Source organism: Oncorhynchus gorbuscha, linkage group LG07 (assembly GCF_021184085.1).
Source record: "Oncorhynchus gorbuscha isolate QuinsamMale2020 ecotype Even-year linkage group LG07, OgorEven_v1.0, whole genome shotgun sequence".
Lineage (NCBI taxonomy): Eukaryota > Metazoa > Chordata > Actinopteri > Salmoniformes > Salmonidae > Oncorhynchus > Oncorhynchus gorbuscha.
In genome coordinates this window covers 84,162,252-84,177,876 of record NC_060179.1, presented here as the reverse complement: position 1 = coordinate 84,177,876, position 15,625 = coordinate 84,162,252, and the positions used below count along the sequence as shown (strand labels likewise).

Genomic DNA, 15,625 nt, shown 5'->3' with positions numbered 1-15,625 from the left:
CCACCGCTCCCCTGGTAGAGGTACCACCGCTCCCCCTGGTCTAGGTTACCACCACTCCCCTGGTAGAGGTACCACCGCTCCCCTGGTCTAGTTACCACCGCTCCCCCTGGTCTAGTTACCACCGCTCCCCCTGGTAGAGGTACCACCACTCCCCTGGTCTAGTTACCACCGCTCCCCCTGGTAGAGGTACCACCGCTCCCCTGGTCTAGTTACCACCGCTCCCCTGGTCTAGTTACCACCACCCCCCTGGTCTAGTTACCACCACTCCCCTGGTCTAGTTACCACCACTCCCCCTGGTCTAGTTACCACCACTCCCCCTGGTCTAGTTACCACCACTCCCCCCCCTGGTCTAGTTACCACCGACTCCCCCTGGTCTAGTTACCACCGCTCCCCCTGGTCAGTTACCACCACTCCCCTGGTAGAGGTACCACCGCTCCCCTGGTAGAGGTACCACCGCTCCCCTGGTCTAGTTACCACCGCTCCCCCTGGTAGAGGTACCACCGCTCCCCTGGTAGAGGTACCACCACTCCCCTGGTCTAGTTACCACCACTCCCCCTGGTAGAGGTACCACCACTCCCCTGGTAGAGGTACCACCGCTCCCCCTGGTAGAGGTACCACCGCTCCCCTGGTAGAGGTACCACCGCTCCCCCTGGTCTAGTTACCACCGCTCCCCTGGTCGAGGGTACCACCGCTCCCCCTGGTAGAGGTACCACCGCTCCCCCTGGTAGAGGTACCACCGCTCCCCTGGTGGAGGTACCACCGCTCCCCTGGTAGAGGTACCACCGCTCCCCCCTGGTAGAGGTACCACCGCTCCCCCTGGTAGAGGTACCACCGCTCCCTGGTAGAGGTACCACCGCTCCCCCTGGTAGAGGTACCACCGCTCCCCTGGTAGAGGGTACCACCGCTCCCCTGGTCTAGTTACCACCGCTCCCCTGGTAGAGGTACCACCGCTCCCCTGGTAGAGGTACCACCGCTCCCCTGGTAGAGGTACCACCGCTCCCCCTGGTAGAGGTACCACCGCTCCCCTGGTAGAGGTACCACCGCTCCCCTGGTAGAGGTACCACCGCTCCCCTGGTACCACCGCTCCCCCTGGTACCACCGCTCCCCTGGTAGAGGTACCACCCCTGAGGTACCACCGCTCCCCCTGGTAGAGGTACCACCGCTCCCCTGGTAGAGGTACCACCGCTCCCCTGGTAGAGGTACCACCGCTCCCCCTGGTAGAGGTACCACCGCTCCCCTGGTAGAGGGTAGAGGTACCACCGCTCCCCTGGTAGAGGTACCACCGCTCCCCTGGTCTAGTTACCACCACTCCCCTGGTAGAGGTACCACCGCTCCCCCTGGTAGAGGTACCACCGCTCCCCTGGTCTAGTTACCACCGCTCCCCCTGGTAGAGGTACCACCGCTCCCCTGGTAGAGGTACCACCGCTCCCCTGGTCTAGTTACCACCGCTCCCCCTGGTAGAGGTACCACCGCTCCCCCTGGTCCCACCACTCCCCCTGGTAGAGGTACCACCACTCCCCCTGGTCTAGTTACCACCACTCCCCTGGTAGAGGTACCACCACTCCCCTGGTAGAGGTACCACCGGTCCCCCTGGTAGAGGTACCACCACTCCCCCTGGTCTCCCCCTGGTCTAGTTACCACCACTCCCCTGGTCTAGGTACCACCGCTCCCCTGGTCTAGTTACCCCTGGTCCACCGCTCCCCTGGTCAGGTACCACCACTCCCCCTGGTAGAGGTACCACCACTCCCCCTGGTCTAGTTACCACCACTCCCCCTGGTAGAGGTACCACCGCTCCCCTGGTAGAGGTACCACCGCTCCCCCTGGTAGAGGTACCACCGGTCCCCCTGGTAGAGGTACCACCACTCCCCCTGGTCTAGTTACCACCACTCCCCTGGTAGAGGTACCACCACTCCCCTGGTAGAGGTACCACCACTCCCCTGGTAGAGGTACCACCACTCCCCCTGGTAGAGGTACCACCACTCCCCTGGTAGAGGTACCACCACTCCCCCTGGTAGAGGTACCACCACTCCCTGGTCTACCACCACTCCCCCTGCTAGAGGTACCACCACTCCCCTGGTAGAGGTACCACCACTCCCCCTGGTCTAGTTACCACCACTCCCCTGGTCTAGTTACCACCACTCCCCCTGGTAGAGGTACCACCACTCCCCCTGGTAGAGGTACCACCACTCCCCCTGGTAGAGGTACCACCACTCCCCTGGTAGGTAGAGGTACCACCGCTCCCCTGGTCAGAGTTACCACCGCCCCCCTGGTCTAGTTACCACCGCTCCCCTGGTCTAGTTACCACCGCTCCCCTGGTCTGGTCCCCCTGGTCTAGTTACCACCGCTCCCCTGGTCTAGTTACCACCGCTCCCCCTGGTCTAGTTACCACCGCTCCCCTGGTCTAGTTACCACCGCTCCCCTGGTCTAGTTACTACCGCTCCCCTGGTAGAGGTACCGCTCCCCCTGGTAGAGGTACCACCGCTCCCCTGGTAGAGGTACCACCGCTCCCCCTGGTAGAGGTACCACCGCTCCCCTGGTAGAGGTACCACCGCTCCCCTGGTCGAGGTACCACCGCTCCCCCTGGTCGAGGTACCACCGCTCCCCTGGTCGAGGTACCACCGCTCCCCCTGGTCGAGGTACCACCGCTCCCCTGGTCGAGGTACCACCGCTCCCCTGGTCGAGGTACCACCGCTCCCCCTGGTCGAGGTACCACCGCTCCCCTGGTCGAGGTACCACCGCTCCCCTGGTCGAGGTACCACCGCTCCCCTGGTCTAGGTACCACCGCTCCCCTGGTCTAGTTACCACCGCTCCCCCTGGTAGAGGTACCACCGCTCCCCTGGTCTAGGTACCACCGCTCCCCCTGGTCTAGTTACCACCGCTCCCCTGGTCTAGTTACCACCGCTCCCCTGGTCTAGGTACCACCGCTCCCCTGGTCTAGGTACCACCGCTCCCCTGGTCTAGTTACCACCGCTCCCCCTGGTAGAGGTACCACCGCTCCCCCTGGTACCACCGCTCCCCCTGGTAGAGTACCACCGCTCCCCCTGGTAGAGGTACCACCGCTCCCCCTGGTAGAGGTACCACCGCTCCCCCTGGTAGAGGTACCACCGCTCCCCCTGGTAGAGGTACCACCGCTCCCCCTGGTAGAGGTACCACCGCTCCCCTGGTAGAGGTACCACCGCTCCCCCTGGTCTAGGTACCACCGCTCCCCTGGTAGAGGTACCACCACTCCCCCTGGTAGAGGTACCACCACTCCCCCTGGTAGAGGTACCACCACTCCCCTGGTAGAGGTACCACCACTCCCCCTGGTAGAGGTACCACCGCTCCCCTGGTAGAGGTACCACCGCTCCCCTGGTAGAGGTACCACCACTCCCCTGGTAGAGGTACCACCGCTCCCCTGGTCTAGAGGTACCACCACTCCCCCTGGTCTAGTTACCACCACTCCCCTGGTCTAGTTACCACCGCTCCCCCTGGTCTAGGTACCACCACTCCCCTGGTAGAGGTACCACCGCTCCCCTGGTAGAGGTACCACCGCTCCCCTGGTAGAGGTACCACCACTCCCCCTGGTAGAGGTACCACCACTCCCCCTGGTAGAGGTACCACCGCTCCCCCTGGTAGAGGTACCACCGCTCCCCCTGGTAGAGGTACCACCACTCCCCTGGTAGAGGTACCACCACTCCCCCTGGTCAGTTACCACCGCTCCCCTGGTCTAGTTACCACCGCTCCCCTGGTCTAGTTACCACCGCTCCCCTGGTCCCACCGCTCCCCTGGTCTAGTTACCACCGCTCCCCTGGTCTAGTTACCACCGCTCCCCTGGTCTGGCTCCCCTGGTAGAGGTACCACCGCTCCCCCTGGTAGAGGTACCACCGCTCCCCTGGTAGAGGTACCACCGCTCCCCTGGTAGAGGTACCACCGCTCCCCTGGTAGAGGTACCACCGCTCCCCTGGTAGAGGTACCACCGCTCCCCTGGTAGAGGTACCACCGCTCCCCCTGGTAGAGGTACCACCGCTCCCCTGGTAGAGGTACCACCGCTCCCCCTGGTAGAGGTACCACCGCTCCCCCTGGTAGAGGTACCACCGCTCCCCTGGTAGAGGTACCACCGCTCCCCCTGGTCTAGGTACCACCGCTCCCCCTGGTCGAGGTACCACCGCTCCCCCTGGTCGAGGTACCACCGCTCCCCTGGTCGAGGTACCACCGCTCCCCCACCGCTGGTAGAGGTACCACCGCTCCCCTGGTCCCACCGCTCCCCTGGTAGAGTACCACCGCTCCCCTGGTAGAGGTACCACCGCTCCCCTGGTCTAGTTACCACCGTCCCCTGGTCTACCACCGCTCCCCTGGTCTAGTTACCACCGCTCCCCCTGGTAGAGGTACCACCGCTCCCCCTGGTAGAGGTACCACCGCTCCCCTGGTCTAGTTACCACCGCTCCCCTGGTAGAGGTACCACCGCTCCCCCTGGTAGAGCGTACCACCACTCCCCCTGGTAGAGGTACCACCACTCCCCTGGTCTAGTTACCACCACTCCCCCTGGTAGAGGTACCACCGGGTAGAGGTACCACCGCTCCCCTGGTAGAGGTACCACCCCCCTGGTAGAGGTACCACCACTCCCCTGGTCTAGAGGTACCACCACTCCCCTGGTAGAGGTACCACCACTCCCCTGGTAGAGGTACCACCGCTCCCCTGGTCTAGTACCACCGCTCCCCCTGGTCGAGGTACCACCGCTCCCCTGGTCTAGGTACCACCACCACCGCTCCCCTGGTCTAGGTACCCCCCTGGTCCCACTCCCCTGGTCTGGTACCACCGCTCCCCTGGTAGAGGTACCACCGCTCCCCTGGTCTAGTTACCACCGCTCCCCTGGTCTAGGGTAGAGGTACCACCGCTCCCCCTGGTCTAGGTACCACCGCTCCCCTGGTAGAGGTACCACCGCTCCCCTGGTAGAGGTACCACCGCTCCCCCTGGTCTAGGTACCACCGCTCCCCTGGTCTAGTCCCCTAGGTAGAGGTACCACCGCTCCCCTGGTAGAGGTACCACCCCCTGCTCCCCTGGTAGAGGTACCAGAGGTACCACCACTCCCCTGGTCTAGGTACCACCACTCCCCCTGGTACCACCACTCCCCCTGGTAGAGGTACCACCACTCCCCTGGTAGAGGTACCACCACTCCCCCTGGTAGAGGTACCACCACTCCCCCTGGTAGAGGTACCACCACTCCCCCTGGTCAGGTACCACCCCCTGGTCAAGGTACCACCGCTCCCCTGGTCTAGGTACCACCGCTCCCCTGGTCTAGACCACCGCTCCCCTGGTCTAGTTACCACCGCTCCCCTGGTCTAGGTGGTCTAGTTACCACCGCTCCCCTGGTCTAGTACCACCGCTCCCCCTGGTAGAGGTACCACCGCTCCCCTGGTAGAGGTACCACCACTCCCCCTGGTAGAGGTACCACCGCTCCCCTGGTAGAGGTACCACCGCTCCCCTGGTCTAGGTACCACCACTCCCCCTGGTAGAGGTACCACCACTCCCCTGGTAGAGGTACCACCACTCCCCTGGTCTAGGTACCACCACTCCCCTGGTCTAGTTACCACCACTCCCCCTGGTCTAGTTACCACCGGGTAGAGTTACCACCACTCCCCTGGTAGAGGTACCACCACTCCCCCTGGTAGAGGTACCACCACTCCCCTGGTAGAGGTACCACCGCTCCCCTGGTAGAGGTCCACCGCTCCCCTGGTAGAGGTACCACCGCTCCCTGGTAGAGGTACCACCGCTCCCCCTGGTAGAGGTACCACCGCTCCCCTGGTAGAGGTACCACCGCTCCCCTGGTAGAGGTACCACCGCTCCCCTGGTAGAGGTACCACCGCTCCCCCTGGTAGAGGTACCACCGCTCCCCCTGGTAGAGGTACCACCGCTCCCCCTGGTCTAGGTACCACCACCGCTCCCCTGGTCTAGTTACCACCGCTCCCCTGGTCTAGTTACCACCGCTCCCCCTGGTAGAGGTACCACCGCTCCCCCTGGTCTAGTACCACCACTCCCCTGGTCTAGGTACCACCGCTCCCCTGGTCTAGTTACCACCGCTCCCCTGGTAGAGGTACCACCACTCCCCTGGTAGAGGTACCACCACTCCCCTGGTAGAGGTACCACCACTCCCCTGGTCTAGGTACCACCACTCCCCTGGTCTAGTTACCACCACTCCCCCTGGTAGAGGTACCACCACTCCCCCTGGTAGAGGTACCACCACTCCCCTGGTCTAGGTACCACCACTCCCCCTGGTCTAGGTACCACCACCCCCCTGGTAGAGGTACCACCCCCCTGGTCTAGGTAGAGGTACCACCACTCCCCCTGGTAGAGGTACCACCACTCCCCCTGGTCTAGTTGCTACCACCACTCCCCCTGGTACCACTCCCTGCTAGAGGTACCACCACTCCCCTGGTCTAGTTACCACCACTCCCCCTGGTAGAGGTACCACCACTCCCCCTGGTAGAGGTACCACCGCTCCCCCTGGTAGAGGTACCACCGCTCCCCTGGTCTAGTTACCACCGCTCCCCCTGGTCTAGTTACCACCGCTCCCCTGGTCTAGTTACCACCGCTCCCCTGGTCTAGTTACCACCGCTCCCCTGGTCTAGTTACCACCGCTCCCCTGGTCTAGTTACCACCGCTCCCCTGGTAGAGGTACCACCACTCCCCCTGGTAGAGGTACCACCGCTCCCCCTGGTAGAGGTACCACCACTCCCCCTGGTGAGTACCACCGCTCCCCCTGGTAGAGGTACCACCAGGCTCCCCTGGTCGAGGTCCACCGCTCCCCTGGTCGAGGTACCACCGCTCCCCTGGTCGAGGTACCACCGCTCCCGCTGGTCGAGGTACCACCGCTCCCGCTGGTCGAGGTACCACCGCTCCCCCTGGTCGAGGTACCACCGCTCCCCTGGTCTAGGTACCACCGCTCCCCCTGGTCGAGTTACCACCGCTCCCCTGGTAGAGGTACCACCGCTCCCCCTGGTCTAGTTACCACCGCTCCCCCTGGTCTAGTTACCACCGCTCCCCTGGTAGAGGTACCACCGCTCCCCCTGGTCTAGGTACCACCGCTCCCCTGGTAGAGGTACCACCGCTCCCCTGGTCTAGTTACCACCGCTCCCCTGGTAGAGGTACCACCGCTCCCCCTGGTAGAGGTACCACCACTCCCCCCTGGTAGAGGTACCACCGCTCCCCCTGGTAGAGGTACCACCGCTCCCCTGGTAGAGGTACCACCGCTCCCCCTGGTAGAGGTACCACCGCTCCCCTGGTGAGGTACCACCGCTCCCCTGGTAGAGGTACCACCGCTCCCCTGGTAGAGGTACCACCACTCCCCTGGTAGAGGTACCACCACTCCCCCTGGTCTAGTTACCACCACTCCCCCTGGTCTAGTACCACCACTCCCCCTGGTAGAGGTACCACCACTCCCCCTGGTAGAGGTACCACCACTCCCCCTGGTAGAGGTACCACCACTCCCCTGGTAGAGGTACCACCGCTCCCCTGGTCAAGTTACCACCGCTCCCCTGGTCAAGTTACCACCGCTCCCCTGGTCTAGTTACCACCGCTCCCCTGGTCTAGTTACCACCGCTCCCCCTAGTTACCACCGCTCCCCCTGGTCTAGTTACCACCGCTCCCCTGGTCTAGTTACCACCGCTCCCCTGGTCTAGTTACCACCGCTCCCCCTGGTAGAGGTACCACCGCTCCCCCTGGTAGAGGTACCACCGCTCCCCCTGGTAGAGGTACCACCGCTCCCCCTGGTAGAGGTACCACCCCCCTGGTAGAGGTACCACCCTCCCCCTGGTAGAGGTACCACCACTCCCCTGGTACCACCACTCCCCCTGGTAGAGGTACCACCACTCCCCCTGGTCAAGTTACCACCGCTCCCCCTGGTCTAGTTACCACCGCTCCCCTGGTCTAGTTACCACCGCTCCCCTGGTCTAGTTACCACCGCTCCCCCTGGTCTAGTTACCACCACTCCCCTGGTCGAGTTACCACCACTCCCCTGGTCGAGGTACCACCGCTCCCCCTGGTAGAGGTACCACCGCTCCCCCCTGGTAGAGGTACCACCGCTCCCCTGGTAGAGGTACCACCGCTCCCCTGGTAGAGGTACCACCGCTCCCCCTGGTAGAGGTACCACCGCTCCCCCTGGTAGAGGTACCACCGCTCCCCTGGTAGAGGTACCACCGCTCCCCCTGGTAGAGGTACCACCGCTCCCCTGGTAGAGGTACCACCGCTCCCCCTGGTAGAGGTACCACCGCTCCCCCTGGTAGAGGTACCACCGCTCCCCCTGGTAGAGGTACCACCGCTCCCCCTGGTAGAGGTACCACCGCTCCCCCTGGTCGAGGTACCACCGCACCCCCTGGTCGAGGTACCACCACTCCCCTGGTCTAGTTACCACCGCTCCCCTGGTAGAGGTACCACCGCTCCCCTGGTCTAGTTACCACCGCTCCCCTGGTAGAGGTACCACCGCTCCCCTGGTAGAGGTACCACCGCTCCCCTGGTCTAGTTACCACCGCTCCCCTGGTAGAGGTACCACCACTCCCCTGGTCTAGTTACCACCGCTCCCCCTGGTAGAGGTACCACCGCTCCCCTGGTCTAGTTACCACCGCTCCCCTGGTCTAGTTACCACCACTCCCCTGGTCTAGTTACCACGACTCCCCTGGTCTAGTTACCACCACTCCCCTGGTAGAGGTACCACCACTCCCCTGGTAGAGGTACCACCGCTCCCCCTGGTCTAGTTACCACCGCTCCCCCTGGTAGAGGTACCACCGCTCCCCTGGTAGAGGTACCACCACTCCCCTGGTCTAGTTACCACCACTCCCCTGGTCTAGTTACCACCACTCCCCTGGTAGAGGTACCACCACTCCCCCTGGTAGAGGTACCACCACTCCCCTGGTAGAGGTACCACCACTCCCCTGGTAGAGGTACCACCACTCCCCTGGTAGCGGTACCACCGCTCCCCCTGGTAGAGGTACCACCGCTCCCCCTGGTCTAGTTACCACCACTCCCCCTGGTAGAGGTACCACCACTCCCCCTGGTCTAGTTACCACCACTCCCCTGGTCTAGTTACCACCACTCCCCCTGGTCTAGTTACCACCGCTCCCCTGGTAGAGGTACCACCGCTCCCCTGGTAGAGGTACCACCACTCCCCTGGTCTAGTTACCACCACTCCCCCTGGTCTAGTTACTACCGCTCCCCCTGGTAGAGGTACCACTGCTCCCCTGGTAGAGGTACCACCACTCCCCCTGGTCTAGGTACCACCACTCCCCCTGGTAGAGGTACCACCACTCCCCCTGGTAGAAGTACCACCACTCCCCCTGGTCTAGTTACCACCACTCCCCTGGTCTAGTTACCACCACTCCCCTGGTCTAGGTACCACCACTCCCCTGGTCTAGTTACCACCACTCCCCTGGTAGAGGTACCACCACTCCCCTGGTAGAGGTACCACCACTCCCCTGGTCTAGTTACCACCACTCCCCCTGGTAGAGGTACCACCACTCCCCTGGTAGAGGTACCACCACTCCCCCTGGTAGAGGTACCACCACTCCCCTGGTCTAGTTACCACCACTCCCCTGGTCTAGTTACCACCACTCCCCTGGTAGAGGTACCACCACTCCCCTGGTAGAGGTACCACCACTCCCCCTGGTAGAGGTACCACCACTCCCCCTGGTAGAGGTACCACCACTCCCCTGGTCTAGTTACCACCACTCCCCCTGGTAGAGGTACCACCACTCCCCTGGTAGAGGTACCACCACTCCCCCTGGTAGAGGTACCACCACTCCCCTGGTCTAGTTACCACCACTCCCCCTGGTCTAGGTACCACCACTCCCCCTGGTAGAGGTACCACCACTCCCCCTGGTAGAGGTACCACCACTCCCCTGGTCTAGTTACCACCACTCCCCTGGTAGAGGTACCACCACTCCCCTGGTAGAGGTACCACCACTCCCCCTGGTAGAGGTACCACCACTCCCCCTGGTCTAGTTACCACCACTCCCCTGGTAGAGGTACCACCACTCCCCCTGGTAGAGGTACCACCACTCCCCCTGGTAGAGGTACCACCACTCCCCTGGTAGAGGTACCACCACTCCCCCTGGTAGAGGTACCACCACTCCCCCTGGTAGAGGTACCACCACTCCCCCTGGTAGAGGTACCACCACTCCCCCTGGTAGAGGTACCACCACTCCTGAATAACTCACCTTATTCAGTTCTCTGTTCATTTTCTCAGGGTGAAACTGTTCGAGGAAGTTCCTGAACTTCAGAGCGTCCATCGCTACGATCTCTGTGCACCTCCTCTGCCAGGTGTCTCTGTGGTCGACAGATCAACGTCATATCAATCAATCAATCAATCAATCAACATATCAATCAATTGTATTTTATAAAGCCATTTTTACATCAGCAGTTGTCAAAGTGCTTAACAGAAACCCAGTCTAAAACAGCAAGCAATGCAGAGGCAGAAACACAGTGTCTAGGAAAACTCTCTAGAAGGCAGGAACCTAGGAAGAAACTTAGAGAGGAACCGGGCTCTGAAGGGTGGTCAGTCCTCTCCTGGCAACCGGTTAGTTGGGAGGAAAAGTCATTATATCAGGCTCTTGGTAATTGGGTCATCAATATTGTAAACAACTTCAGAGTGAAATCGCTTAAATATGTAAAGTACATTTTAAAACGGTCTGATCAGTAAGCACGTACCTTGGGGTCTTGTCCTGATGTTTGCCGTCCCATAGGTAGCTGTCTGCGTAGCCAGTGTACGTACTGTACTGCTCAGTACCTGGGGGAAGGACAAACAGAACAGACACCGTTCATGACCAGACCAATATCATTAAAGCGATAGTGAAAGATTTTGGCAATTAACTTGTTCTAATTACACCCGAGTCATGTGTACACATGGATACCATTTGTATGCTTCTGCCTGCTGTTTGAAAGAAGTTTAGAGGGAGTTTCGCGAGCCAATGCTAACTAGCGTTAGGGCAATGACCGGAAGTTTACCATTGGCTCGCGAAATAAAACACCTTCAACTTCCTTCCAAAACTGTACACAGAGACATACAAATGATATCCCTGAATTCATCTGACTGGCTAAGTAGGAAATGGCTTAGTTGCCCCCCCAAAAAATAGCATACTTTTCCCTTTAAATGTTAGCCATTTGACATCGTCAATTGAAGGACGCTATCAATGGAGCGTCAAATTACGGACACATCAGTGACAATGACCCCGAAAAATGTGATATTATTTGAGTAGGTCTCAGCTTGACTTGTTTTCTGACAAATATACAGTCTCTAATTTGTTGAGGACTGGTCAGTTGGGGCGGGGCAGAGAAAGGTCAGAAACAAATTAAATCTGCAGCTTTGTCAAAAGGACAACTGGACAAGTGGTGATGATTTCCCTCGAGAGGTTGTGGCGAAATCTGCACGGAGCCTTCACCGTGCGCTGCCACTTTAAGAGCGCATGAGCAGTAAGGAAGGAGGAAATAAATAGTAATTGTCATTCATGCCCCAACCAATTGAAGCTGTTCTGAGGGCCAAACAGGGTGCAACTCTAGATTAGGAAGGTGTTCCTAATATTTTGTCCACTCAGTCTGTAATAATGGCACTGTATTATTCCCTACAGGTTGCCATTTGTGGGACACAACCCAGGCCATATCAGTGAACGCTGTGGAAGTGGGACACAACCCAGGCCATATCAGTGAACACTGTGGAAGTGGGACACAACCCAGGACATATCAGTGAACGCTGTGGAAGTGGGACACAACCCAGGACATATCAGTGAACGCTGTGGAAGTGGGACACTCCTTCCAGGAACTCACAAGCACCGAGAGTTCTCTAGCTCCGCCCAACCAATCACCAAACTAACCCTCTCCGCCAGCCAGCCAATCAGCATTCTAACCCTCTCCACCAGCCAGCCAATCAGCATTCTAACCCTCTCCACCAGCCAGCCAATCAGCATTCTAACCCTCTCCACCAGCCAGCCAATCAGCATTCTAACCCTCTACACCAGCCAGCCAATCAGCATTCTAACCCTCTCCACCAGCCAGCCAGCCAGCCAGGGACAGAGAGAGGAGTAACCTTCAGCCTCCCTCCTCACCACTCCTTGTCCCCACCCCGCACAGATCCACTCTCCCCTCCACTAGCCTCTGTCCTTCCCTCTTCCATTTCTCCTCTTTCCCCTCATCCCTCCCCTCCCTCTCGTCTTTCCCTTCCCTTACCCCTCCCTACCTCCCCTCTCCTCTTTCCCCTCCCTCCCCTTACCCCTACCTCCCTCCCTTTCCTCTCCTCTTTCCCCTCCCTCCCCTTACCCCTACGTCCCTCCCTTTCCTCTCCTCTTTCCCCTCCCTCCCCTTACCCCTACGTCCCTCCCTTTCCTCTCCTCTCCTCTTTCTCTTCCATTACCCCTACCAACAACGCCTGTCCTCTTTCCCCTCACCCCCTCCCTTCTTTCCCCTCATCCCTCCCTCCCCTCTCCTCTTTCCCCTCATCCCTCCCCTCTCCTCTTTCCCCTCATCCCCCCTCTCCTCTTTCCCCTCATCCCCCTCTCCTCTTTCCCCTCATCCCCCCTCCCCCTCATCCCCCTCCTCTTTCCCCTCATCCCCCCTCCCTCTTCCCCTCATCCCCCCTCTCTTTTCCCCTCATCCCCCCTCCTCATCCTCTTTCCCCTCATCCCTCCCTCCTCTTTCCCCTCATCCCTCCCTCTCCTCTTTCCCCTCATCCCTCCCTTTCCTATCCTCTTTCCCTTCCCTCCCATTACCCCTACCTCCCTCCCCTCTCCTCTTTCCCCTCATCCCTCCCCTTCGTCCCCTTACCCCTCCCGCCCTTTCCTCTCCTCCTTCCCCTTACCCCTACCCCCTCCCTTAACCTCTCCACCTTGCCCTCCCCACTTAAATCACTTAATGTTATTACAGCAGTACTAGAATTCATGACCTCAGAGCAGAAAGACCTGCCCAAGACCCTGTTCCACTAATGGACTCTCCCATTCCATCACCTTTATTAAACCTTTTCCTGTGCCACCACCACTAGCAGCATTTTGTTGTATCATTGTGGGCCGGACGGCCGGGCCGGTAGTATTAAATCATATTCCTCCGTGATACGTCTTGACATGGGGGGGAGGGGTTAATGGATATTACCTCCCCCATTGAAATTTGCCAAAGTGCCCAGGCCTAATTGAATTAGCCTTGATTGCCTGGCCGGGCTGTGCTGTGACAGGGAACAGCAGCTGATACACCGATGGTTATCCCGCTGACCAGGAATGACGTGACGCCGAACAGAGAACAAAACTCCCTCTGAGAAAACTAATCTTGTGTGGTGTTTACAGGGCAGCTAGCAAAAAAAAAAAATGTTACTACGACTAACATGATGGATCTGCATTAGTGTACACGTCCGTCAAAAGTCTCAATGCAAAAGTTATACACCTCTCTTTTTCTATCTGAGGAGTTATCACATAAAACAGATCAGAATTCCCGAACAGTGACAAAGTCGTGTCGGAAAAAAGTTTTTCCGGGTGATGATGTAATGTGAGCTAGTCTATTCCCTTAGAATGTCAAACTCCTAACAGAAATACCTTCATATGTATACCTACTGGTTTAAAAGAAAACACTGTTCTGCTGACTTATAAGCAAATACTTTATGGATAAATGTATACAAATCTACTTGCAAGGTTGCTAGCCAATTAGCATGCTAACGTTTGCCCTACTAGACTACTAGCTTTACGTTAGCACTACACGAGTCAGCCAGCTGCTATCAACACCTAGCTTACGGCTACATTAAAGTAAACCAAAGTTTTGGAAATACATAACACCATCTAACCAGTTATCAAAGAATGTAAGCTATATGCAGTTATCTTAGCCAGCAAGCTAGCTATCCAGCTAACGTTAGCTATTTAGCCAACTAACTACTAGCCTAGCCAGTCACCACGGTTATGGTCGGCAAGCTAGAGCCCAACTACTGGAGACCAGCTAGAACTACTGAAACGTAACCACAAAACAAAGCAGAGAAAGCAGGGACAGATTGATTGATGGCAAAACTTTTTAAAGCGTGCAGACTGAGTTAGTTATCAAAGCTAGGGAGAGGCAGATGCTTCACCGGCCGATGAAGAGTCAGGGAATTCAAAAATAGTTAAGATTCCAGATGTCCGTCAGCTAGTGTGCTAGCATAAGCCAAGGTAGAAAAAGTTACAAAACACACGTAGCTTACTTCACAGAGAACATGCCGAAAAGTTGACGAAACAAAAAAGTAGAACAGACGAGGTACTACACAATTAGAGCAGGTATGATTTTCTGTTTCGATTGGAGCCCACGGCAAGAAGGCACTGTAGTCTGCTGTGCTAAAAGGTTCCCACTAGATACCATTAGCTACAAAGTCAGTGAAAAAAATGCATGCTGCATTGCAGCACTTGCTCCTTGTTTACATAACACTTCCTGGGATTGGTGGATTGTAGCTCACCCCCACCAACAGTTGGGTCTGGAATTGAATTACATGCTAGTGGCTAACGTTAGACCGCTTGAGCTAGCCACCGAGCTAGCATATGAACTCGGTAGCACAGAATAGATCCTCCAATATAATGTTGAGAAATAGTGCATTGTGGGTAGTTTAGAAGATATCTGGAAATAAGTTAATAAATATGCAATAACCCAAAAACATAACTACTAAGTCTTTGACCACACTGTGTTGTTATACTGGGGAGTAAAACTTCATGCTTCCTAACCCAACCAGTTATGCATTAGGGGAGCTATATTAAACATTTTGGATGAAAAACGTTCCTGTTTTTAACAAGATATTTTGTCACTAAAAGATGCTCGACTATGCATATAATCGACAGCTTTGGAAAGAAAACTGACGTTTCCAAAACTGCAAACATATTGTCTGTGAGTGCCACAGAACTGATTTTACAGGCGAAACCCAGATAAAAATCCAATTGATACAGGAGGGTTGGTGATATGTTTTCAGCACTTCACTGTATGCATCCTTGTAGTCTAACTTCAAACCAGTTAGATATATATATATTTTTTTTTTTCAACAAATTATCTTTTTACAACAGTGTCTTTTTAAGAAAGGGGAGATGTAGACAAGCTTGATTGATTATTGATTATGAATCAGCTGTGTAGTGGTAGGGGGGAAAAAACCAAAACGTGGACCTCTTGGGGTCCAGAGGACCGAGTTTGGGAAAACACTGTTGAAGACGGAGTGTTTGTGTGTCTACGTGTTTGTTAGCTGATTGTGCCTGTTGAGAGGTGGCTGATGAAGAGAGAGGAAGGGAATCGTCACAGTGTGGTATCAACCAGACAGCCTCACAAATCAGCCTACGCACGTACACACCGTAGGCAGAATCTCTCGCTCTCCTTCGTCAACAACTCACTAATCACGCCGGTCATCCCTCTCCTCTCCTTGTTGGGACAGGCGGGTTCACATCGAAGAAGAGCTATGAGAGATCAGCCTGCAGAATAACGGACAATGGCTTCTAGCAGCTGCAAACCATATATTTAAGAAATATATATGGAGGACTCAGCCCTTTTATTTGAGATTAAAGCCATTTAAAAAAAATGTTTTGTTTATACTGTATTTCTAGGCAAAGCCAAAATAGTAAAAAAAAAAATCTAGATATTTAAAAATAATGTTTCAGTCTAAAATGTAATTTAAAATAACTGACAGGAT

At 57.3% G+C, this 15,625-nt stretch overlaps 1 protein-coding gene across 2 annotated transcripts in view; it reads right to left on the bottom strand.

Moving 5' to 3' along the window:
- Positions 1-15,625, bottom strand: part of LOC124040439 (poly(ADP-ribose) glycohydrolase-like) — a 107,467-nt gene that overhangs the window by 17,222 nt on the left and 74,620 nt on the right. For both annotated transcript variants that reach the window (XM_046357643.1, XM_046357642.1), the window contains 2 exons: positions 10,675-10,753; positions 10,185-10,293 (listed from right to left, as the gene is read on the bottom strand). In XM_046357643.1, the coding sequence (XP_046213599.1) occupies positions 10,185-10,293; positions 10,675-10,753 (188 nt within the window). The remainder of the gene's footprint in view (positions 1-10,184; positions 10,294-10,674; positions 10,754-15,625) is intronic.